The 26197-nt window shown below is 43.1% G+C and overlaps 1 protein-coding gene and 1 long non-coding RNA gene across 4 annotated transcripts in view; one reads left to right on the top strand and one right to left on the bottom strand.

Annotated features, from left to right (window-relative positions):
* LOC135265502 (uncharacterized) overlaps positions 1–26197 on the top strand; it is a 116138-nt gene that overhangs the window by 87588 nt on the left and 2353 nt on the right. The gene's annotated exons all lie outside the window — the stretch shown is intronic.
* Positions 4816–26197, bottom strand: part of LOC100141865 (uncharacterized) — a 126196-nt gene continuing 104814 nt past the window's right edge. The window contains exons 1-6 of one of the 3 annotated variants that reach the window (XM_008200445.3): positions 13386–13930; positions 6876–6937; positions 6712–6760; positions 5850–6587; positions 5657–5723; positions 4816–5524 (exon numbers count right to left, since the gene is read on the bottom strand). In XM_008200445.3, the coding sequence (XP_008198667.2) occupies positions 6102–6587; positions 6712–6750 (525 nt within the window). In that variant the 5' untranslated portion in view covers positions 6751–6760; positions 6876–6937; positions 13386–13930 and the 3' untranslated portion in view covers positions 4816–5524; positions 5657–5723; positions 5850–6101. Of the gene's footprint in view, positions 5525–5656; positions 5724–5849; positions 6588–6711; positions 6761–6875; positions 7312–13385; positions 13931–26197 lie in introns of those variants that run through there. The other 2 variants (XM_064355135.1, XM_008200395.3) reach the window with 2 other exon arrangements.

The raw sequence follows: 26197 nt of genomic DNA, 5'->3' as shown, positions 1-26197 counted from the left end.
TTTTATCTTTCATGGTATTAATACCACCATTATGTGTTAGAACGTTGCTGTAGCAGTAAATTAAGTAATTACAGATGGAACATAACAATCTTTTATGAGAATAAGAGACAATTCTGTTAACAAATTGTTTGCATTAAAAAGTCTTTGGGATTTAAAAACCACTTTTAAATTGAAATTCATAATTAACAAGTACATGTTTGCTGATAATAGTAAACATTTTGTTTATAGAGTTGACCAGGCAAATAAACAAAAGACATATTAATTTATTTAACAACAATAAACATAACAAATAACGAAGTGGCATCCCATAGTTTGGGAACGACTGGTAGATCCTCCCATTTTCCGCTACGCTTGACGGTTTGTATTTTGTTCCACTCATTCGCATAGTAACAACAAAGAGAAAACTAGTAGCAGATGAGAATGTATTATTTGATACATTTATACGACATTCAGCCAAAATTAAAAAATTATACTATACTTCGCCTATACCTATTTTCGGCGCTGATTTTAAACACTAACTAATGAAGAACGACCGCTGATGTCTAGCAGCCATTGTCGTCTTCCTCTTCCGGTCGTTTTAATTTTTATTTGATGTTAACAAAATAATGCGAAGTTGGAACTTTGGGGTTCGTAAGTTGGAAACAGAGACCAAATCATATTGCGAATTAGTTATCACGCACTTTACCAATATCCATCAACATGATCGAGTTTCGGACGCTTCCCTGGAACAAATCTTAATGACTTTTAACGTGTTCATGTCTTAAATAAATAAACCAGATTACATTTTAAGCCAAAACAGAACGATTTTGTATCGCAACCGACGGAACAAAATATGATACGGCATGTTAAAGTACAGCAGCAAGGCGGAAACAAAACAAATCAAAACTTATTGTTACTGCAAATCGGCTCGGAAGACCCTGGGTCTCGTAAACTGCTCACTAAGAGGTAGCTAAGTGCTATCTCCACTGTCAACGTGACTGGTCGCAAAATGATACGACTGATCAATTCAATATGGTGATTCGCAATTTTAGATTTAGTACATCAAATTGTTAGAGTTCCTTTATTGGGAGAGTTGGGACACTGAGTCAATTTTGTATTATGTGGATAAGGTATATATTTCTATGCTTTTTTATTAAAATTTTTGTTAGTAACTTATGTCAGAGGTTTATGTCGAAAATAATTTCAAGCTTATAATTTTTGTCAAATGCATAAAATGACATAATTTTACGTCAAATTTAACCAGGGACGTAGAAGACGTAGAAATTGTGGGATTACTATTTAAAAAAAGAAAATAATTGAATACCTACCAATATTAATGTTCACATTTCTAAAAATTTTCGATATTTATTTAATATTAAATACATAACTTAAAACATACTTCAATGCTAAAAATGCTTTTCTTTCAGTCACAATTTTAAGTTAAACATCTCGTCCCAAAAATTGGTCATCACAAACCCTTCATTTTTCCTGTCGTCTTTTTAAATTTTCTAAAAAACGATATTGAAGGTGTTCTCGTATGAAAAACGTAACAAAATCGTGAATTCCCAATAACTTTATAATTTGAAACTGAATCTAAAGTTCACGTAGATGCTAAAGGCGGCCATGCAGCGACAGGTTCAACTTTCCTAAAAATTAGAACCAATTTTGGGTTCAAGTACCTACGTATTTTATAAATGTATAGACAAATTCCCAAAATCTCATAGATTTTGTACATAACATTATTTAGACAATACACTTTTCCAAATGTTTGTTAATAATAAACGTAAAACTTGACAAGAAAGGTTCAATTTCTCTCTCTTTCATCGATGATTACCATTTCTTAAAGTTAAGATAAAAATGTTTATGATGAAGAGTTTAGACGTAAAATAATTGTACTTGCAAAGAAATCTCTTTTAAAATTTGGAGTTCATATGAAAAAACAGTGAATTGACGACGACTGCCAGTCTAAACCATTTCTAAACGCAGTTAGTCGACGAAAAATAGAAACATTTTTTGACAAATTTATTTGACTTTGCGCCACATTTCAAGCGTAACACCACTGATTTCTATCCCAATTTGTTTTTTTACACATTACAACCTACGTATATGAAACAAAATTTCGAAAATTGACATTCAGTGTCCCAACTCTCCCAATATAGGAACTCTAATAATCACTATTTGTAACCATAGCAATTTCACAACATCACAACATTGTTTAAGAGTTGTCTCCATGTAACGGAGACTGATAGAACTCTGTTGACTGGTCATATCCTGCTACAATCTTGGTAGCTTGAACCTATACATCATAGTGGTTTTAAAGCGTCCACAAGTGTACTGATATTTTTATTGAGTTTTCTAGCTTCTAACAGTAATCTCCTAGTTCACGCATTTTGCATGATTGTAACATTTATAAAATGTTTTTCGCGATGTACTTTTAAAAATCTAGCAGCAAACGCACATATCAGGTCATCTTTTTTTGCAGTCAGTGAGATTCCATCCGCTCTCATTCGAGGAAATACCTGCTCTCGGAGATTTGGATCAGTCGGTGCATGGGTTACAAGCAAATTTTGTGCATTAAGACCGCTGAGTTTTATCTGCTTCTTTTTTTTCGGTGTTTCCAAAACTGCTTTAAAGCTAAAAAACCCAGACAACAAATGTGTAGGGTAAAAGTTCTTGAACTATTTCTTAACAACTCAAAAAAATAAAATTTAAACTGTTTAGTTTGTTTTGTTACAATGTTACTCATCTTGAAATTAATGTATATTCGATTTGTTTGCTGTAAAACATTCAATAATTCCCTAACATACTTATCCATCTACAGTTTTTCCTCCACTAGCAAATATAGATAGATCAATCGAGGTACTTCATATGCTCGTGCAAACCACAGCCAAGCGTTGTCTGGACAGGGCCGGCACTTGGAATTTTGTTTTTTTCACTAACTTTATATAGTCACAAAAGTTTAAAAATTATTTTTTCGCACTTTCGTAGACGCAAAGTCTCTCACAAATTCTTTGTAGTCCAATTTTTCAGCGATTTCATATTCAATTGAAATTGTCGCCAAACAACGCGTACGCTAATATATTTTCAAAAAAATTATCGGTCCTACTTGTTCGTAATTTTTTTAGTGTACTTTCTAGCACTGATATTGCGGTGCCAATGTCCATTTCAATATATTGTAATATCTTACTTTCCACATTTATTTGAGTTAAAATATGATTCCATAGTATTAAGCAGCACAAAAATTTTTAATCAGCTAATTTGTATGCTAATACCTCAGCTTCATGACGTGACATTTTATCAAATGATTCATTGTTGACTATTGCATACACTTCACCTATATGATACAATTTTTTTATTTAGATTAAATTGGCTTCAAATCATGGCCTATTACGATTAAAATTTTCAAAAATTTACCCACCCTTAACTAGACGAATCGCCAAAAAATGTTTTTCTTTGTCAGTTACATACGCAAATTTTTTCTCTGACCGAAAATGTTTGAAAAAGTAGGGGGTGCTATTTAAAATTTTAAAGTAGGGGTGGCTAGTGATTAAGGGATGAAAACTACAATGTAACTAATGTTGGTTTTGAACTTCCCCCTCGCGATCCTAATCGACCTGTTTTTGCTTAAAAATAGATTTGCTCATTGACAAAAGTTCAAATTGAGACGGCTCCTTTTAAAATGAAAGCCCTGTATATTCTGAATTTCAGGCGGTACCGTATCATTATTATTATTATCATCATCAAACTCTTCTGGGGAATCCGAACTTTCTTGATAATTTACTTCGTCGCTAGAGGAGGAACTGGATTCAAAAATTCGCTTCTTGTCAGCTTTTAGCCACTTTAAGTTTTCTTTCGACTTTTCTGGTCAATTTTTCTTCTCGACTCTTGGCTTCGGCTTCTAAATCTTTTTTAACGGGGTGCTTGTAAAAATTAAAGATTTTCCCTTTTTACGCTTAATTGAAGTTTTTATTGGGGCAGCTTTTGTTCAGGAGTTATTAATTTTGACGTCCCAGAAAGAGACGTTGCGAGCAAGAGTAGTGCGATTCGTCAGTTGAACAACCGGCTGTGGACTCCTTTATCGACCCCGAAGGTAAAGCCTCTTGTGAGCAAAAAGACTGAGGTTCTTGGCTCGCTGGTAAATGGGGTTCGGGATTTGGTCTATCCGTAACGAATGAAGATAAAAAATCTTCGTCAGAAAAAATGTTGTCATTGAATGGTTCGATGCCTGTTGCCCTGAATCCACTACAAATATTTTTTGGAGTGAACGATTGTAACAAGGCGTCTCCAACAAGACCACCGATGTCGTATATTGTGATAGTTTTTCGTGGATGATTAACCATGTATCGATCACCAGCTGTGTTGTAAATTTTTTAAAAAATGGTAGAAAAAGCCACATCTAAAAGTTGTGGCTTATTAGACTACAGTGAGGTGGTAGAGTTAAAAGAATTATTCCGTTATCTTTAGCAAAATCTAAAGCAGGAATACTTAAATGGCTTTTGTGATTATCTAATATAATCAACGTTGGGTGTTCTTTGGACGGTCTCTCATGTTGCGCAACATACTTCAAAACTAGTAGAAAAATTACGCTGTTCATCCTTCCTGATGTCCGGTGGTGTTTGATATCGGTGTAATCCGATATCAAAATTACTCGCATGATGATGAACAACCAGCAACTAAAGCGTAATGTAAAGGTTTTTAATTTTTATATGTATTCTAGGTCCCTGTGTTTGTGAACGTTTCTGAATGCAACGATCTGAGTTTCAATTACCTCTTGTAGTACGCAACTGTATCACCTTTCAGTCACTGAACCTGTGGTGTGAAAATAAAAGGCAGATATACTAACTATTATTTATTATAAAAACTAATTAAAAACAGATAAACAAAAAATATAAACAAAAAAGAATAATAATAATAATAAAAATTAAATTAAAATATTTTTCAACAGTTCTTCCTTTTTCTGGCTATCTAAAATATTTTGAATATTTTGACGCCTTCTTCTCACAAATGAAATTTGGCGCTCCATATTAGACCGAATTTCTGCCTCTTCTTCTTCGAGGTTCCTCAAAAGGTCCTCCCCGAAGCTGCGGTTCCTTTTGAGCGCTTCCGCTTTGTCAGTGATTTTTCTCTTGAGGGCCCGAATTTCTTCTTCTATACGTTCTCCGTTAATTGAGATTGCAACTTCTTTCACCATTTGTTGCAACCTCATTTCAGGTTGGGTGGCTTCTTCCTCAGAAACGTCCTCAATGAAGGGTTCCCTCAGGAGACTGAGGTCCTTCACTCCTCTTGACCTGCTTAACGGTCTGATAAGTTTATTAGAAATTCTTTTAATTTCCATGTTCTTATCCATCTGCTCTTTCATGTTCTGTTCCATGTTACGCTCAGAGTTTTCCTCCATGTCCTCGCTCACATGGGACACTTGATCCAACTCTAGCTGACTATTCCAGTCACTCCAGCATCCAGAATTAAAAAATTCTTCAAATTCTGGCTGATTTGCTGGAGTGTCCAGAGGGTAAACTAGCGTCAGCAAGTTGATGGTAATTAAACCCTGCAAAAAAAGAAAAAATATATATATCCATTGGAGTTATCAGCAAACTTTTATTAAAAATCAAATGTTTTTGTTGGTTTATAAAATAAAATAAAATAAAATATAATTACAATTTAAATTTTTATAACTTACATTTTCTGTGGTAGTACGTTGTAATCGCCGCTTCGCCAGTTGCAGTTCTGGAGGACGAGGCGATTTGCTAGAAAAAATATAAAAATTAAAAATACATTCATCTGAGTTATATGTATAATTATATTACAAAAATAATATCTTTTTTGATGGCTACATTGTAGAAGATTAATTAAATTTATTTTTAGAAACTTACATTGTTCGTTGTTGTTGAAGATATACTACTATTTATTAAAAAAAAATAAAAATTAAAAAATGCTATTCCTAACACTAATACCTAATAAATAAAAAACTAAACTAACAAAAATATATACCTATTTACAAATTTACAATTTACTAACTAAAAATATTTACAAACTATAACTAATAATAATACAATAATTTTACAAATTTTTTAATATGTTTTCGTAATATTTTCGTTCCTTCTCTTGGGCTATTAATATTGAAGTCACCTCCTCCTGGGTTTTTTTATATGTTCAATATTTGATTGAAGAGTTTTAATGAGCTTTTCACCGTTTGCTCTATTCCGCTTTAAAAGCATTAGCTTTTCCTCTATTTCACGTTTTAGAGCACTAATTTCTTCTCGCATCCCCCCAGCCGCCTCTTCAAACTGGTTCCTCAATTCCTCAATTTTTTCCGGTTCCGCCGGTTGCGCCACGGCTTCAGCCTCCTCCTCCTCCATATCGGAGAAGTTTTCTTCCTCTTGAATCCTTAGGAGGCTAAGGTTTTTGCGACCCGTGGCCGCAATTGGTTTAATCACTTTATCAGAGTGTACTACAATTTTGGGGTGATTGTCCTCCTCTCGCTGATCGTTTTCTGCTCCAAGGTTGAAGAGCTCTTCCCAGTCACCCCCTACAGCTAGGAGGAGCTCTTCGAATTCTTCCTGCCCTGCAGGTGTGCCTACGTAGGCAGGAGTTACGAGCTCAATAATTTGCTACAAGAAATATAAAAAATTAGAAAATATTCATTAAAGTTAAAAGGAAAATAATATTAAACAAAAATAGTTCTCGATAATTGTATCTTTCAAGATTAATTATAGATAATTTAAAAAAACTTACTCTTTTGCGATGGCGGTGGAGGCTGGCTTGCTTGCACATTTCGTTTAATCTATAAAAAATTAAAAAATATTGAATAAAGTTAAAAGGAAAATAATATTAAATAAAAACAATTCATATTAATTGTATTTTTTTAAAATTAATTAAAGGTAATTTTAAAAACTTACATTTTTTCTTAGTGGTGGTGGAGGTGAGTTTTACTTAAGGAAAGTAAATTTTTCCTTTTTAGCTGTAAAAAATAGAAAAATATTAGACTCAAGCAAAAAATGATAAATATTTTATTAAAGTAAATTTGTTAAAAGCAGTAGCATTTGCCGAAGTGGAAGGCACAAATTGATTCATCTTGAAAACACAATTAAGGCACACACGATTAAGCTTTGCTGTTAACCGTTGAGTGCCCCTAAAGCTTTTATAAGGCTTTAAGGAAAACAAATCCCCCATTTTGGGGGTAAATTAGAGTGGGGAAATGCTGATTATACAAAAAAAATTTTTGCTGACAGCAGAAAATGTAATCCGATATCAAAAAAATTGCTGAATTTGCAAAAATTTTGCTGTCATCAGCAAAAAATGTAAAAAATGTAATCTGATTTCAAAAAACAATTTGCTGAATTTGCAAAAATTTTGCTGACATTAGCAAAAAAAATGTGATCCGATATCAAAAATTTGTTGACATCAGCAAAAAATGTAATCCGGAATCAAAAATTTGCTGAATTTGTAAAAAATTTGCTGACATCAGCAAAAATGTAACCTGACACAAAAAATGCTGATTTTGCTTGGACCTACAATTAAACATCGAATAGATGAGGGTAATAAATCACCATGTCTTCGATTCTGGTTCGTTACAATATCAGGATCACTGATATTTAGTGGAAGCTTATTTTTTTGTTTTATTACTCGCATGATGATGAACAACCAGCAACTAAAGCGTAATGTAAAGGTTTTTAATTTTTATGTCTCTGTGAACGCTACTGAATACAACGATCTGAGTTTCAATAACCTCTTGTAGTACGCAACTATATCACCTTTCAGTCACTGAACCTGTGATGTGAAAATAAAAAACAAATATACTAACTATTATTTATTATAAAAACTAATTAAAAACATATAAACAAAAAATATATACAAAAAAATATTTACAAAAATGAATAATAATAATAATAATTAAATTAAAATATTTTTCAATAATTTATTACATTCGTCCTCTTCCTTTTTCTGGCTATCTAAGATATTTTGAATATTTTGACGCCTTCTTTTCACAAATGAAATTTGGCGCTCTATATTAGACCGAATTTCTGCCTCTTCTTCATCGAGGTTCCTCAAAAGGTCCTCCCCGAAGCTTCGGTTCCGTTTGAGCGCTTCCGCTTTATCAGTAATTTTTTTCTTAAGGACCCGAATTTCTTCTTCTATGCGTTCTCCGTTAAATGAGGTACCTGACCTGACCTGACCTGACCCTTCTTTTTTTTTTAAGAGGTTAAGGAGAAGCTTCACAGCCGTCCCCCGGGTCTTTGATGTTCTGAGCGGCCCGAGGAGTGTGGGCCTCTAACCCACTAAACTCCCTTTCCTCTGTTTCAGGCCATCTGCCACGGTTTGCACCCTGCATAGGGCATTATCACGCGGCAGTGCCATCTCCGATTCTTATTCACCGCCATCGTTCTACCTGGCGCTCTTCCTCAAGTCTCCTTTCGTCTGCTTCTTTCTTCCTCAAGATGTTTCTTGCCATTCTCTTAACCGCCTCCCATTCATCGGGACCCTGAAGCAACAGATCCGTAAAGTTGTCCAGTACTGGCCACTGTGCCCTGGCCTTCATGACCTTCAAGCGTTCCTCTTCCCAACGCACACAGTAGAAAAGTGTGTGTTTAGGATCGTCCTTCTCTCCACAGTACCAGCAGGCGTCGCTGTCGCTCTTACCGATTCTGAAGAGGAAACTACCGAAGCATCCATGTCCGCTCAGGGCCTGCGTCAGGTAGAAATTCACCGTTCCATGCCCTCGATTAGCCCATGTCTCTACGTCTGGGATGAGTGCCCTGGTCCACTTGCCGTTTTCAGCTTCTTCCCATTCCCTCTGCCACCGTGCCATAATCCGGCTCCTCGCTACTCGCCTGTCGGTTCCGCGTCTTAAGCTTGCCCTCTCTTCTGCCAACAGGATAATTGGCGGTACTCCCGCAATCACTTGCGCTGCCTCAGCAGACACCGTCCTGTATCCACTGATCACTTTTAGCAAGGATCTTCTTTGAACTGCCACCAGCAATTTCTTATTTTGCTGGAAACGTAGGCCATCTACCCATACCTCAGATCCATACAGCAAGATCGACGTAGCCACCGAATTTAATAGCTTCCTCGTTCCACTGGCGGGTCCCCCTAGGTTAGGCATCAATCTGCCCAGCATCGCAATAGTCCTTTCCGTTCTTGCCACCGTCTGTTGGATGTGCGGTGTAAAGCTCATCTGTTGGTCCAAGTAGACACCCAAATATCTGATAGATTTTTGGGGTCTAATTACCTCATCGCCTATGCTTAACTGGATAGCTCCCGGTCTTCGGTACCCCACCAGTAAAACAGATTCCGTCTTTACCGTCGCTAGTTTTAATTCGGCGTTCACCATCCAGCGCGCTATTTCGCTCAGCGCCTCGTTAGTGAGACGCATCAGTTCGTCCTCCGTCCGAGCCGTGGTCAGTAGAGCAAGGTCGTCGGCAAAAGCCAGTGTCCTGGCTCCCACCGGCAGATCCAGCCGTAGAACCGCGTCATACATGACATTCCACAGAATGGGTCCCAGTACCGAACCCTGTGGTACCCCGCATGTCACCGCAATCTCCTGATCGTCTCCGACAATCAAGCGCCTGCCCTCCAGGTAGCTCATCACCATTGCCGTCAGCCCTGGGGATATGTTCCTCCCCGTCAGCGCGTCCACGATCTTGTCCCACGGTGCCGTATTAAAGGCATTTTCCACGTTGACCGTTGTAAGAGCGCACAGGTCTTTGCGCCCCCAGAATACGCTGCATGCAAAATGGGCAAACTTGATTGCCTCCTCCATCGCATCCAATGTCGAGCGTCCCTCACGAAAACCATATTGGTGTTCTGAGAAACCCCCTCTCTCTTCCAGTTCTTCTAGCAGTCTTGCCCTCAAAAGCTGCTCCAGTAGTTTGCCCAGGCAGTCCAACAAACAAATCGGCCTCAACTTGAGATTACCCTCAGAGTCCCTGCCGTCCTTTGGTATTAGAACCAATCTCGCTCTCTTCCATCGCTCCGGAAATTTCCTCCCGGCCAAGGAGTCGTTCATGACGCGTAGAACAGTCCCGGCGGACACCTCCACAGCCAAGCGAACGACCTCCGCCGGGATTCCGTCCGGACCGGCGGCCTTACCGCTACGAAGCCTCTGTGTGGCCGTCCGTAGTTCCTCGGTAGTAAAAGCCCTCGGCGTTTCCACCTCCGGGATTGCCCATCGAATCTCCGGCCTCACCGAAAACAATTTCTGCACCGCGCGTGCGACCTCGCCCTCGGTTGGCAAGACATCGATCCTCATCTTTCTCGTTGCTATTTGGTACGCTCTACCCCATGGGTCCTGGTCCACGCTTTCAACCAGGGATTCCCAAGCTTTAGCCTTTGCCCTTCTAATCTGACGCCTTAGTTCCTTTCTAGCCGTTCAGTGCATTTCTTTTAACTTTTCTAGTAAATCCTGCTGTTGTTCCCTCACTGCCCTATTGCGGTTTGCCCTCATCAATTTCCTTTTTGACTCGGTACTTGCTTTCCAACTGGCCTTCACCTCGGGTGTCCACCAGTATACTGGCCTCCTTCCCGCATAGTTTCCTTTCTTCCTTAATAGCGACTCATCACATGCCTTTCCTATCGCCTCCGTTAGGTCCTCTGCCATCAGTAGATCACTCCCGAGCAGCCTCCTGTGTAGACAATCGGCCAGCCCGTCTCTTTTGTCTTCATCCCATTTCCACCCCCCTCGCGGAAAGGGCGGATTTGGGAGGCGTTTTGCAACGTCGATTTTAAAACTGATGGGAAGGTGATCGCTACAAACTTCTGCATCGAGCACCTCCCAGCCTACAACGCTACCCGCCATATTGGAAGAAGAAAAAGTTACGTCTATGAAAGACGCACTTTCTCCCCTCTGGAACGTGGGCTTTTCGCCCCTATTTATGACCACCATGTTGAGTTCGCCTATCAGATCTGCCAGGGCCGACCCTCTGGCATCCTCCGTGTGCGAACCCCAAGCATACGCCTTGGCATTGAAGTCGCCTGCCACCACGGCAGCACCACCCCTGCCTCGAAGGGAATCCCTGAGTCTATATAAATAGTTTTCAAAGTCATTAAAACTAACATTTGGTGAAATATAACAACCGAACACGTAGCACAAACTTGTCTGGACCCAAATAAAGCCCAGCTCACTTCCCCAACTAAGCACTTTGATGTCCCGTGATAGGATTTTAATAGCCGCGCTCTCCAGCTCGTCAACATACCACCCTCCTTTACGTATGTGCTTTTTGTTTGGTTCACTCACTATGAGAATGTGAGTGTCAAGTTTCCTCGCGAGGCAGTATAGGCAGTCATGAACGGTCTGACTGCGGTTCATGTTCAGTTGTATACAGTTCATGATGATGTCGGATTTGACTCCTCCTCCATCCTTTCACTCGAAATCCGTTTCCTCTTCTCTGTTTTATCCCGCAGGGCATCTTTGTGTTTTGGGCATGCCATTGTTTCTTCCTTATGGCCATCCACTTTACAGGTTTGACATCTGCTGATTTTCTGTCCTCCCCTGGACTTATGTTCTTTCTTTGCTGCTGCTAGCGCCTGCTTGAACAACCTGCACTTTCCGCTGCCAGCTCTATGGCCTGCGCTTCGACACACAACACAAAACTCTTCCGTGCTTTTGCAGTCTTTAGCCATGTGGTCTTCACCACCACACCTATAGCATGATTTATTGCGTCTTTCTTCCGTGCATTCTGATGCCTTATGGTTATAGCCTAGGCAGTTGAAGCATCTAAGAACCTCCACCCTTCTTTCCACTTGCGCCCTTACCATCCCTACTTGGATCGTTTTTTCCTTTAGAATCTCTTCAGCTTTCTTTTTAACCATTCTAATTGTCGCCGCCTGTGTTTCTCCGCGTTTTGTCTCAACTGGCCTAGTTGAATTTCGTTTTGATCCAGTCTTCCCACCTTCTCTTCGATGGCAGATCTTAACTCTTCTATGTCCGTTGCCGCGTCAATCCCTCTAATATGGATTGTTTCCATTTCCAGTTTTTCACCTACACTTGGAATTCTGAACAATTTCTTGTACTGGTCATTAGTGACTCCGTTCAGTTTATACTTTAGGCTCTTCAGTGCTGCCTCATCCTTATCCAATTTAATGATAACCTTCCCCTCCCGTGTGCTTCTAACTTCCCTAATGGCGTTCTTTGCTCCTTCGTTTGCTATCATAGCTTTGATCTTCCGGACTGTTTCTCTATACTCTTCCTTCTTTGAATCGATGATAAGAGCATATGTATTTCTTTTCCTTGTTGTTCTGTCCTCTGTCCCCCTCTCTTCTTGCTCTCTACTTTGTGTTGTGTAGATGTACACCTTAGTCTTGCCCTCGTGAAAAATGCATGCTACCATTTTCCTCAGGTTGTGGTTCCCCATACAGTTAACGTGGTGTATGGCAACTCTCTCATCGTCCTTCGTCTCTTCCCTTAGTCGTGTTAGACTATCCCAAACGCTCTTCTCATCCGTACCGATGTTAATCTTGATTACCTTCCTTTGAAATGTCTTGGTCTCTCCTTTGATTCTAAGGCGGGACACCTGCTCTAACGTCCCAAAATCGCCCTCCATTTCCTTGAGCTCCGGGTAGCGATCCCGATACAACCTCTGAATGCTCCTACTTATTTCACGATCATCGTGTTCCACCAAGATCACCTTCACCACATTGTCTTCTGAGGCGAGCGGATTTCCAACCTTAACTTCCACATTCCTAAACAGTGAATCGTTCCATCTTTCCAGCGCCGCCAATTTAAAGTTATCGGATGTCTCAATATCCCCTATTGATGTTCTTTCCTTTATCGTTATCTCCGACGTTTGGGCCATCTGTGCTCTCAGACTCTCGTTCTCCTCTGCTAGTCTTTTATTTTCCATTCGCAGTCTTTCCAGCTCGTCTTTTAGATGCATCATTTCCTCCTTGTCTTCGCTCGTATCTTGGCTATATGTATTTGCAGCAATGAGCGCCTCCAGATCCCTTACTCGACTATTTGCATAGTCAAGCTCGCACTGGAGCGCACCACTGCTCTCCCCATCTACCATGTTGACCTGTGTGTCCACATCGTAGGTCACCTTTTCGGCAGGTTCGTATCGGTGTTTCTCCAACCACTCCGTAATTATGGTCCTTCCGAAAATTTTTGTGTTTCTTCAGCGTTTCCACCAAAGAAACCAATTCCGTCTTCGGTTGGTACATACCCTTCACCAGTGACTGTAGCTTGTCCGTTGTCCTCGTCACCGCCGATATAGCCTCCATCAACGTAAATACCTCTGGACTTTCTCTTAGCTTGTACGCACCCTGGTAACCCGTTCCCATTGGGGAGATGTCGCTTGCCTTTCGCTTTTTGTTCGTCGCCTCTGAAAAAGAACCTGATCTCCCAGGTCTTCCCAAGGTCTCTTGTCTCTTTTGCTTGAAGATATCCTCCATTCTCGTCACCAGATCTTTCTTACCTGTCAATTCCTTCCTTGCTTTAGTGGTGTCGGAAGTGGTGCCAGTGCCAGAAGATCGCATAGGCGTCGTCTCCCCAGTATTCTGCTCAGTCTCTATGAAAACCACATCATCCGTGCTCTCTCTCCTTGTCGATTCTTCTTCTTCCATGCTTCCAGTTGCATTCCTGGACATCTCGGCCTGGTTGCCTACCAATGATGTCCGAGCGGTCGCTTGCTGACCGTCGGTGAGAGCCCGCTCGAGCACTCCCTCTCCGACGGGTACTGGGGTGTCCCTCCCCTGCACCGTAGACCGTTGTGCCTTTTTACCGTCTGCCATTGTCGTTCAATTGTTAAGTAGAAGAGTTTTTATAGAGGCTCTCCTAACCCCGCGGCCCCGAAACCGCACGGCCCCCGTTTCCAGACCACGTCTGGAGTTACGGTGTGATCTTGACTGGTTTTGGTCCGCCCCGGGTATTTCATTTCCCCGGTACCACCCATATCTGGGAGGCGTTCCCCTATCCGCCACCTGGGGAGGCGCCCGATGGGAGACCAGTTGAACTCCACACGGGGACTTTTTTTTTTTTTTTTTTTTTTCCGGAGGAGAGGAAAATACGTTACGTACACCCCGGTTTCTATTGTGAGACCGGGGTAGTGTGGGGCTCTCCGACTAGGTGGACGTGTCGGCCTACCCACTAAAAACCTCTCCTCCTGTTCCTCCGCAGATGTTCGGAATCGCTTTCGCATTACTTCGAACAAATGCTGCTTTCTTTTCCGCTAAGTTGGCAGCCTTCCTTCCCTCCTTAGCTCTTCCCTTTCCTTCGTTCTTATAATATTTCTGACGAGTTGTGAGGTGCTCGCCCAGTTCTCTTCCGATGATAGCATCACTTCCACGAATTCCTCAGCATTGGGCCACGTGAGAGTCTTCTTCATGTATTCGAGCCTTTCTCCGTCGAACCTCTCGCACAAGAAGAGGGTGTGCTCCGGGTCATCCCTGTCCTCACCACAGAACCAGCACCTCTCGTCCGCAGTTTTGCCTATCCTGTGCAGGTAGGTTCCAAAACATCCATGACCCGTCAAGGCTTGGGTCAGGTAGAAGTCGGTATGGCCTTGTTTTCTGTCCAGCCAGGGACCGATATCTGGGATCAACTTTCTGGTCCACGCCCCGTTCTGGGCGTTCTGCCAGGCCGCTTGCCATTTCCGGCGGGTCCTGTCCTCAACGGCTTTCCGCGCCCCGGGACCCATCCTTCTGATCTCTACCCTCTCCTCGATCGCCAGGGCCATGGGTTTCGTTCCGGCGATTACCTGTAGCGCCTCGTTCGAGGTGGTACGGTAGGCGCTGGTCACCCGCAGTAGTGCCGTCCTCTGTGCCCTCTCCAGTTTTTCCAGGCTTTTGCTTTTAAGGTGCCTTGACCCCCAGATTTCAGCGCCGTACAGGATCTGGCTCCGCGCCACCGCCACCAGCATCCTCCTCCTGTATGGCTTCGCCCCCCCTGTGTTTGGCATCAGCCTGGACAGGGCTGCCATTGTCCTTTCCGCCTTGGCGGCAACCTCCTCTACGTGTGGTGCAAATCTTAACTCCTTATCGAGCCTGACCCCCAGGTACTTTATGGAGGTTTGCGGAGATATATCTTCGCCCATCAGGGAGAACTTAATCTCACGCGGCCTCCTTCTGCCCGTGAGTAAAGTTGCCTCTGTTTTGTGCGCTGCCACACTCAGTCCAGTGTCCTCCATCCACTCTGCCACCTTTTGTAACGTCTGGTTTACCAGCGCCATCATCTCCTCTTCGTTTCTGGAGGACACCAGGACGGCCAGGTCGTCTGCGAACGCCAGCGTCCTCACTCCTACGGGCATCTCTAGCCTAAGCACAGCATCATACAGGACGTTCCATAGAGTCGGGCCCAAGACCGAGCCCTGTGGGACGCCGCACGTCATCTCGACGTATTCCTCCCCTTCCCCCACCAGGATTCCCCTGTCCTGCAGGTAGTCCTGTATGAGCGCTAACAGGGCTTTGTTGATTCGTTTTCCTTCTAGTGCCTCGATGATTTTCTTCCATGGAGCCGAATTAAAAGCGTTTTCGACGTCTATGGCGACGATGGCACATAGGTCCTTCCGGCCCCAGGTGCCCCGGTTGGCCGTTTCGGCAAACTTTAGTACCTCCTCCATGGCGTCTAAGGTAGACCTTCCTTTTCTAAATCCGAATTGGGAGTCCGCCAGCCCCCCCTTCTCGTCAAGTTCTTTCTCTAGCCTGGATCTGATGAGGTGCTCGAAGAGCTTTCCCATAATGTCGAGGAGACATATTGGCCTAAACTTCCTAATGCCTTCCGAATCTTGCTTCGTTTTCGGTATCAATACAAGTTTGGCTTCTTTCCACCTAGTTGGGAATTCTCCTTTTCCCGCGGATGCATTGATCACCGCAAGAACGTCACTGGTTGCCTCTTCCACCACCAGTTTTACAATCTCGGCTTGGATGCCGTCTGGACCTGGTGCTCTCTTTACCCGGAGTCTGCTCGCTGCATCCCTCAGCTCTTGTTCGCTGAACTCGATCTTCTCCTGGCAGGGCTCCTTTTGCCAAACCGTCCGTTCCCTACGAGGAAAGAGCTTCTTCACAGCTTCCTTCGTCTCCTCCTTGGAGGGCGGCGTCTCTTTTCTGAACTTCCCCATGGCTACCTTATAGCCCTTACCCCAGGGGTCTTCCTCTATCATTTCTATCAGCTCTTTCCACGCCGTTTGCTTCGCCTTCTTTATGTGTCCCCGAAGTTCCTTCTTGGTCATTCTGTACCGGTCTTCTAATTGCTGTATTTGTTCCGACGTAGTTTTCCTGCATTTACGCCCCCGCCCAAGAGTTCTTCTTGCTTTAAGGCACTTTGCCCTTTGCTCGGCAATGTCTCGGTTCCACCAGTACACTGGTCTTTTGTGTGCTGGGTGCCCCCCCCTACATGTGGCAAAGGAGGAGTTGCACATTTCCTCGATCTTTTGCATCAGTGTCCCTGTTGACCAGTGTCTGCCTCTACCACTGATCTCCTTCCTCACGAGTTCTCGATAGATGTTCAGTCCTTCTCCGTCGATTTTCCAGCTCTTCCTTACCCTCTTCGTTCTTGCTTCGTTTTCCTCTTTCGTTTTACATATTTCGAAGTAGATGTCCCTGTGGTCGCTGAGATTCTCCTCTGGGAGTACCTTCCAGTTCTTAATCTTATCCGCAAGGCCGTTCGACGTAATTGTAAGATCTATATTGGAAACGCTCTCCCCTCTCACAAAGGTGGGCTCGTCCCCCGTGTTTTGAATGGTGTAGTCTCTTTGGGCTATCCAATCCATAAGGATCCGTCCCCTTTCGTCCTCTTTTTTGGAGCCCCAAGCCGGCGACTTGGCGTTGAAATCGCCAACAATTATGCACTCCTCTCCGCTGGAATTTAGGTGGCCTTCTAATTCCCTAAGGAGCTGTTTGAACTCATCCAGAGTGGAGTTGGGCGATATGTAGCATCCATATAATGCGTACCCCCTGTACTCCACTCCCACGAAACCATTTCCAATATGTTTCCTAAGTGCCTCCGCCTTGTTGAATTGTCTGATTGCCACGTCTTTCCTCCTATCCAGCGTCCAAGGGCCCATTTCGGATAGTTTCTTATTTGGTTCCGCCACCACCGCGATGTCTATCTGTCTATCGTGAACTGTTCCGTGGAGTAGCTGGAAGGCTTCCCTGCTTCGGTTTAGGTTACACTGCAACACTTTTATTTTGTCTGGGCGTCCTGTTGGTCTTCCTCGTCCTCCTCCGCCCCTAAGACGGAGGGAGTCGCTGGGGAGTCCGGTTGAGACGCATGGGGTGTCGGGTGGGACTGTCCCGGACCGGGCTGCCCCGGCCCGGTCCGGGCACCCTCATGCTTCTCTGGTGAGGGGGGAGGGAAGGTCCCCCTCTATGTGTGGTTTCGCTGTATCCGTCCTGGCTTCTGGCACTTTACCTACCTCCTCGGTCTCCATCTGTGACATGTGTTTTTCTTCCGTTTGGGGTGGATGTCCGTTCTTTGCTGTACTGATGCTACGGATAAGTTTCCTAACTTCTTTTCTGCGAACGGGGCATTTATTTGATCCCGTCCTGTGGCCCTCCTCGTTGCATTGTAAGCAATATTCATTGCCCCGGCAGTCTGAGATTTTATGCCCCGGCTTGCCGCATTTCCTGCACAGGTTCTTTCTTTCCGGTCCGCTACACTTTGTGGAGATGTGTCCCTGTCCCCAGCACTTATAGCATCTTACGAGCTCGACCTTCTCGGTAGTGGTGCATAGACACAATCCTATTCTGATTTGCCTTTGGGTTAAAAGGCTTTCTCCTAGGTCCTTTTTGACCTGTATCGTCGCGACCTGCATTTCCGCTGGTCCCTTCCTTAGTGCTTTAACAACTATTTCTTGGGGCTGTACCTCCATTTTCTTTCCGACAGCTTCCGAGATTTGTTCCGCTGTGATATCGGCTTCGATGTTTCCGATATGTAGCTCCATTCCCTCTCCCCTAGGTCTGCTGATTGTCACCGATATGGCGTTGTCCTCTTCCACTATTGTCTTCCTGGCGTTTGCCAATGCTTCCTCGTTATTCTCGGTAACGATCAGAAGGTCGCCCTTATTGGTCTTGAGTGCCTTATATATTTTAAGATTCTCCGAGTTACCCAATGTCTTTTTGACTTTCTTGAGAAGGTCAATATACTCGCACCCAGGCTTCCGTACTATGAGTGCCCCAGTTTGTTTTTCCACACCTCTTCTCTTTGTTTGTTTTGGATTTGGATTTGCCGTGGGTATCCCGTTTACGGTGAAATTTTGGGGAACATGTATAGCCAGTTCTCTTCCCTTGTTCCTAAAAGCGATTTCCGCCAGTTTTCTTAGCTGATCGAGGGATGCCCTCGGAGGGATTGGGATGGCAACTTTTACCCTACCTTCGACCTGCATTGCATCAGCAATGTCCCTCAGTTTCTTTAAGATTTCTGCATTTAATGCTTTATCTTCCCAATTTGTCATCGACTTCTCGATCCGAATCTTCCATACGTATTTTGTGTTTACCTTTGACTTGAACTTCGTTGTCTGTACAATGTAAGAGATGTCGTCTTGTTCTTCCTCTTCCTCGACCAATTCTGGGTATCTCTCTTTGAACAGCCTCCCCATAGCTGTGGTGTCTAAACCCCCATCCTCTTCGTTGAGGAAAATTCCCAGGTCCCAGTCTCTAGATGCGGCAAGCGGTGATCCCTTGATTACCTTCGTAGCTTGATAGACGTCTTGCGGCCATTCTAGGTTTAGTACTCTCTCAACCTCCGCATATGTGCCGGGACGGTCCATCTGTGTCAGGATTTCCCTCCTGATGGATTCTTTGTCGTCATCGGTGCTTTGGGCGGTGGCGTCTACCCCTTGTTTCTGCTCCCTTTCCCTTTCAAGATCTTGGAGCGTCCGTTTGAGGATCTCAATTTCCTTTGCCTGCTTAGCTGCTTGCTGTTTAACCGCCTCCAGCTCCGCCCTGAGAGTCTTGGTATCCTCAGCCTCCTGTGGCGGGTCCGTCTGCGCATCCGCATCGTAGGTGATCCTTTCTACAGGCTCCCATCTCACTTCCTCCAACCAGGCCTTTATGGACTCATTTGCGAAAACTTTAGTGTTCCTATTGATGCTCTCCACCATATGTACGATCTCTTTCTTGGGCTGGTACGATGCTTTGATGGTGTTATTCAGCTTCTCCGCTATTTTGACGATATTTCCTATTGCCTCAATCGCCGAGAAGGCTACTGCACTTTCCTTTTTATTGTAAGCAGTCTTTGGACTTGGCGATGAGTCGACGTACTTCCTCTTTTTTGTACTGCCCTCCGATAGGGAACTACACCTCTGTAGTCTGCTAGTGAGATTTAATCTGCTGTGTAGAGGACCTGTTTTCGGTGTATCCACCATACTACCAGAAGCTCTTCCAGCCCCCTCCGCTTGGTCTTTCTCTTTCTCTCCAGTAGCAAGAAGCATCTCGGCCTGGTTGCCCACCGAAGGAAAACGAATCAACAAAGCCCTGTTAGCGCTCATACAGGACTACCTGCAGGACAGGGGAATCCTGGTGGGGGAAGGGGAGGAATACGTCGAGATGACGTGCGGCGTCCCACAGGGCTCGGTCTTGGGCCCGACTCTATGGAACGTCCTGTATGATGCTGTGCTTAGGCTAGAGATGCCCGTAGGAGTGAGGACGCTGGCGTTCGCAGACGACCTGGCCGTCCTGGTGTCCTCCAGAAACGAAGAGGAGATGATGGCGCTGGTAAACCAGACGTTACAAAAGGTGGCAGAGTGGATGGAGGACACTGGACTGAGTGTGGCAGCGCACAAAACAGAGGCAACTTTACTCACGGGCAGAAGGAGGCCGCGTGAGATTAAGTTCTCCCTGATGGGCGAAGATATATCTCCGCAAACCTCCATAAAGTACCTGGGGGTCAGGCTCGATAAGGAGTTAAGATTTGCACCACACGTAGAGGAGGTTGCCGCCAAGGCGGAAAGGACAATGGCAGCCCTGTCCAGGCTGATGCCAAACACAGGGGGGGCGAAGCCATACAGGAGGAGGATGCTGGTGGCGGTGGCGCGGAGCCAGATCCTGTACGGCGCTGAAATCTGGGGGTCAAGGCACCTTAAAAGCAAAAGCCTGGAAAAACTGGAGAGGGCACAGAGGACGGCACTACTGCGGGTGACCAGCGCCTACCGTACCACCTCGAACGAGGCGCTACAGGTAATCGCCGGAACGAAACCCATGGCCCTGGCGATCGAGGAGAGGGTAGAGATCAGAAGGATGGGTCCCGGGGCGCGGAAAGCCGTTGAGGACAGGACCCGCCGGAAATGGCAAGCGGCCTGGCAGAACGCCCAGAACGGGGCGTGGACCAGAAAGTTGATCCCAGATATCGGTCCCTGGCTGGACAGAAAACAAGGCCATACCGACTTCTACCTGACCCAAGCCTTGACGGGGACCTGACCTGACCTGACCTGACCTTTTTTTTTATTGTGGTTTAGGAAATCTGCTAAATACTCAGACATCCAGGACAATTTCTTGGTCCTGGATAGTGCCGGGTTGGAAATCACTCTCGGAATCCTACCGGCTAAAACCCTTTCCACATTTTATCCGAGATGGATCAGAACCGTCTTTCGACATTACTTTGATCCATCTCTTGCCTCTATCTTCTTTCTTCTTCTTTCTTTGTCCTTTCTTCTTGTCTCTTTATGTTCATTATTTGATTTATGAACCCATCAATGTAATCCCAGTGCTCCTTATCACGGAGCATTTCCAGTATTATGTTCTCTGTGGTTAAATTTTTGCCTATAGCTTGGGCGAGGTTTTTTCTTTCTTCCTCAAATTTCGTGCATTTTATTAACGTGTGTTCCGCTGTGTCTATTATATCCTTGCAAAACCAGCACCGATCTGTGTGACTCTTTTTGATCTTTTTTCGGAAAGTGTTAAATATTCCATGTCCTGTTAGTATTTGCGTTAGATTGTAATTCAGGGCTCCATGCTTGCGTTCGACCCATGGTTCTATGTCTCGTATGAGTTTCTTAGTCCAGCAGTCTTCTGTGGCGTGCCATCTCTCTTGCCATGCGTCCATAAGTTTCTTTCTCGCTTGTATTTTTGTCTCTCCCTTCATTCTATTGCATCTTTCAATTGCTAGTAATTCTAAAGGGGTCATCCCCACGATTATGCAGACGGCTTCTCTTCTGGCTGTTTTATACGCACTTGCAACTCTTATTGCTAGCCTCCCGTTCAATTGTTCTAATCTACTCTTAAGTTTTTTGACGTTCCATGCTTTCATCCACGTCGGAGCGGCATAAGGAACTATTGAGATGGCGGTCTGAGCGTAGAGCTTTCTGGTCTGTTCTTTTGGTCCTCCTACATTCGGCTGCGCTCTCATGATTGCCATGGCGGTTTTTTCTGCTTTGCCTATTACTTCCTGAACGTGGTTTGCTGTTTTAAGGTCCTTCGATAGCATTATTCCCAAATATTTTATAGTATTTTTGGTAACGATCAGTTGACCCGGAGATATCGTTATTGCTAGGCTTCTGATCTTGTTTCTCCCTGCTAATAACACTGCTTCTGTTTTATCCTCATTTAATGTCAGATCGATTTCCGTTAGTCTTTTCTTTATAGTTGTCATGCATATTTGGGCTTTTTCTTTAAGGTCTCTTTCGTTATCCCCTATTATTAATACTGCCGTGTCATCTGCAAATGCAGTCAGCATTGTGTCTGCAGTTAGTCCTGTTGTTATAACTTTGTCAAATAATAATTTCCATAGTGTGGGACCTAGCACTGAGCCGTGAGGGACTCCGCAGCTCATTTCGTATTTACTTCCTTCGTCTGTTATTAGGTATCTGTCTTTCAGGAAGTTTTGAATCACGGAGATAAGTCTGTTATTTACTTTTTTGCGATCGAGTTAATTTATTATCACTGTCCAATTTGCGGAATTAAATGGATTCCGAATGTCTAATGTGATGAGCAAGCAAAACTTCCTGTCTCTATAGTTTCTTGTATTTACTTTCTCTACCCTATGTATTATCTCTTGGATTGCGTCAACAGTAGATATTCCACTTTTATACCCAAATTGGTTAGGCGCAAAACCTCCTTTCTTTGCGATTTCTTCTTCTAGTCTTGTCTTGATCAGTCTTTCATAAATTCTGCCAGTAACATTTAATATACAAAGGGGTCGATATTCTATCTCTCTATCGGGTTTTCTCGGTTTTTCAATCAGTACCAATCTTCCCGTATTCCAGGTCTTAGGGAACATGCCTTCTTTCCATTGTCTATTAAACATTTCTAGAAAGACATGATCATTTCCTTTTGCAGCTGCCTTTATAATCTCTGGTTTGATGCCATCCGGACCAGGCGCCCTTCTACTTTTTGTTTTAGCTTGTTTTAGCTCTTCCGTTGTGAAGAGATTTCGGGTTTCTACTGGAGGTAATGTGCTGGGTTTCCATTTTTCTATGGGTTTAGTTGGAAATAATTGACTACCTGCTTGTCTATTGTCTCCTTGTCGGGAGGTGGACTACGTTTGAGTTTGTTTTTCAAAATTTTGTACCCTTTTCCCCATATGTCATTGTCGATTTCGTTTAGCATTGTATTCCATGCCTCCCGCTTTGCTTTTTTAATTTCTTTCTTTAAATTATTTTTAGCTATTTTATATGCTTCTAGGGATCTTTGTCGTTCAGGGTCTAATGCCGCATATGTGGTTTTTGCTTTTGTGTAGATCCTTCTAGCCTTAATCGTTGCGGTTCTTAGTGCTGACACTTGTTGGTTCCACCAATACACGGGAGGGCGGCTGCTTTTGGTTTTTTGTATTTTCAGGTTTTTATTACAGATATCGACTATTACCTCCGTGAGGTATTCGGCTACTTTATTTGGATCCTCTAATTTGGGGAATTCCCAAAAGTCTTTGATTTGTTCAGTAATTTTCTGCAGGTTAGCGTTCTTTATACTCCAAGTCGTCAATTGGTTTTGGCCAACATTATGCTTAGACATGCCTTTTATTTCAAATGTGATATTATTATGATCGCTAAGGTTTTCCGTTGCTGTGTCAACTTTCCAGTCTTTTATTATTTGGGCCATGTTTTGGGTGCATAATGTGATGTCTATTATAGAGCTTCCTCTCTCGGTCTGGAAAGTGGGTTGTGTTCCTGTGTTGACGACTATGAGTCCTAATTCTGCTATTATGTTTTCAAGTATTTCTCCTTTTTTGTTTCTTGCTTTGGATCCCCATAAGGGCGATTTTGCGTTTAAGTCTCCAGCCATTACTATTTTTTTTCCTTTATGTTTATATAAACATTGTTTGATGTTGTATATAAATTCCTCAAATTCTTCTTCTCCTCTGTTAGGAGAAAAATAGCATGAGTAATAGATGTGCTCGTTAGTTCTAATCCAAACGTATCCTGCTCCATTTCCGTTTTCTGTTATCTTGATTTTGTATATATCACAGACTATAATTGCTGCCTCATTATTTGTATCGCAGTAATATTTATTTCTGACCATAGCTTTGCTGGGTTCTTGAATCAAAGCAATATCTATTTTTCTTTCTTCAATATGTTTAAACATTAGTGACATTGCCGCTTTACATCGATTTGCATTTAACTGTAGACAGCGCACTTCCGGTTCTGTTTTACTCTTAGCCATTTTAGTATTTTTGGAAGGCCTTCTTCCTCGCCTTTCTCAATTCTTGTTTGAAATTTATGCATTTTATTGTTCCAGCCCTGTGGCCCTTTTCATCACAGATTAGGCAGTATAGTTCCTGTTGTTCGCACTGTTTTGCTATATGTCCCTCTTTTCCACAATTCAGACATAATTTATGTCTGTCAGGGTTCCTACAGTCTTTATTTTCGTGTCCATATTCTAAACATCTTTTGCATCTTGTTATGACTGTTCCTTCCTTTATGCTATATTGGGCAAGCCCAATTATTATCTTTCCTTCTTTTATTAGCTTGGTGGCATTTTCTTTTTCGATTAACAGGGTGACTGCTTGGTTTTCGCCATACATTGGCCCTAGATTCCCTATTTTCAGTTCGCAATCGTGTCCTACTGCATTTTTAACCGCTTGTTCAACTTCTTCTTTGGTGGTAGTCGCGTCCATGTTGTGTATATGTAGTGTAACAAGATTGCTTGAGGCTTTTCTTATCGTAATATTAGCCCCTTCCATATTTCGCTGGAGGAGTGCTTTCACTTCCTCCATCTTCTTGCTGTCCTTTTCCAGAGTTAGTAGCAGGTGTCCGTTTTGTGTTTTTCTCACTCCCCTTATTTCGTTTTCCTTGATTTTGTTGCCTACTACATGTTTTACGTTTTTCAGTATTTCCACGTAGTCTTTACCGGTCTGACTAATTATTATTGCTTCTGTGTTTCTTTTTTTTCTAACGATTTCTTTGTTGGCATCTATTTTCTGTGGCATATAGATGTCAACTTTTATTGGTGTATCCATAAATACACATTCCGCCATTACTCTTAATATTCCTTCTTTATTTTCTTAAGGGCGTGGAATTGCTACCCTTTTACTTGTTCCTTGTCTTATCATTACGTTTTTTAATTTTGTCAACATCTTATACCAGTCATGTTCATTTCCTGTATTTATTATTTTTGTAATTGCTCTTTGCGTCTCGATGCGGTTTCCTTCTTCGTCTGTATATCGTACTATCTCTTCTATGCTGGACCACTCTTGTTGTAGTTCTCCCAGCTCAGGAAACCTTTGCCTAGCCATTTTTGGTAGGCCTTTTTCCATCTGCAAATCGTCTTTATCAACCCAGATGATTAAGTCGCTTTCCTTGGGTGCTGTTAATGGATTACCTAGATTTGTGTTTTCGAAAACTTCCTCTAATATCTTGTCATTTTTTATTTTTTCAAATTCATCAAAGCTGTTGACAGTTTTTAGTCTATCTCTTGTGAGACATGTCGTTTTTCTTCCTATGACTTTTTCAAGGTTTCTAATCTTGTCCTCTTGTTCTGATATAATCTGATGTAGTTTCTCGGTAGTAATAGTTTGTGTTGCTATAATATTTTGCAGTCTCTTTACTTCGGTGTGTTGCTGGTTAGCCAGTTCTTCGTTTTGCACGTTCAGTCTTTCTGTACATATATTTTTCATTATATTGCTTAAGCTCTTTACTCCATTTTTTATTTCCGTTTTCATGTTGTAGCTTTCGTCTACTGTTTTTTGAAGTTTCTTGATGATTATTCTCATATTTTCAAGGTCCGTTCTCAGTTTTATGACTGTTTCCCCTTCAGTATCTTCGTCACTATTTGTGTCGGTTTCGATTCTCTTCCTTTTAGATTGTGCTTTTAGACTTGCTCTTTCCTGGTTTCCCTTTAATAATTGTCTAATCCTTTTAGGAGTTGGGGCTTTGACGTGCCTATCAAAACCACCTGGACCGTCTTCCTCTATGTTCTTTAAAAATGCTACGTCAGTCATCGAGAATGATCGTTCTCTTTGCAACAACACCTTTTGCATCGGTAGTTCATCTAAGTCTGTCTTTTCTTCATCGAAGATCACTATTTCTTCGATTACTTTTTCTCTTTCTATTTCCAAATTTGTTTTTGTTTCGGTATTGAGTCCAAGGGCATTTTTGTCCCTCACTCTGTCTAATCCTGTATCCGAAGATACCGATGTTCCAGTAGTATTGTTTGACATCCCGGCCTGGTCCCCTACCAGGAGTGTCGGAGTGGTCGCAGGCTGACCGTCGAGGGAAGCCCACTCAGGCTTTCGCACCTCCGCTTCGACGGGTACTGGGGATCCTACCCCCTGCACCGTACTTTCTTCTCCCTTTTTATCTGGCATGTTATCGTCCGTAAGTAGAAGAGTTTTTATAGAGGCTCTCCTAACCTCGCGGCCCCGTAACAGCACCGCCCCCGTTTCCAGACCACGTCTGGAGTTACGGTGTGATCTTGACTGGTTTTGGTCCGCCCCGGGTATTTCATTTCCCCGGTACCACCCATATCTGGGAGGCGTTCCCCTATCCGCCACCTGGGGAGGCGCCCGATGGGAGACCAGACGAACTCCACACGGGGACCTTTTTTTTTTTTTTAAGCGGTGGGGGAAAAACTCCTACAGGAGCTCCCGGCTTGGATGTCGTGAGCCGGGGAGTGTGGGGTTGGGTCATGCGATGCATCCCGACCCACTAAAAAACCACCCACCGCTCTTCCAACACCACCACGGAACTTAGTGGGCATTACTTCATGGTGGGTGGGCCATTTGCTCTTGTTAATTTACTTTCACTTCTCCTCTTCTTTGCTTTTTGCTTTTAGAACGGCAGATACAAAGGCGTTGATTTGTAGCCATTTTTCTTCATCTTCCAACATTGTGTCTACTATGTTTTCGGTGGATAGTTTTATA

The sequence above is a fragment of the Tribolium castaneum genome, chromosome 2 (assembly GCF_031307605.1).
Source record: "Tribolium castaneum strain GA2 chromosome 2, icTriCast1.1, whole genome shotgun sequence".
NCBI classification, from domain to species: domain Eukaryota; kingdom Metazoa; phylum Arthropoda; class Insecta; order Coleoptera; family Tenebrionidae; genus Tribolium; species Tribolium castaneum.
Note: the sequence above shows the minus strand (reverse complement) of the source record. Positions and strands in the feature narration are given on the sequence as shown.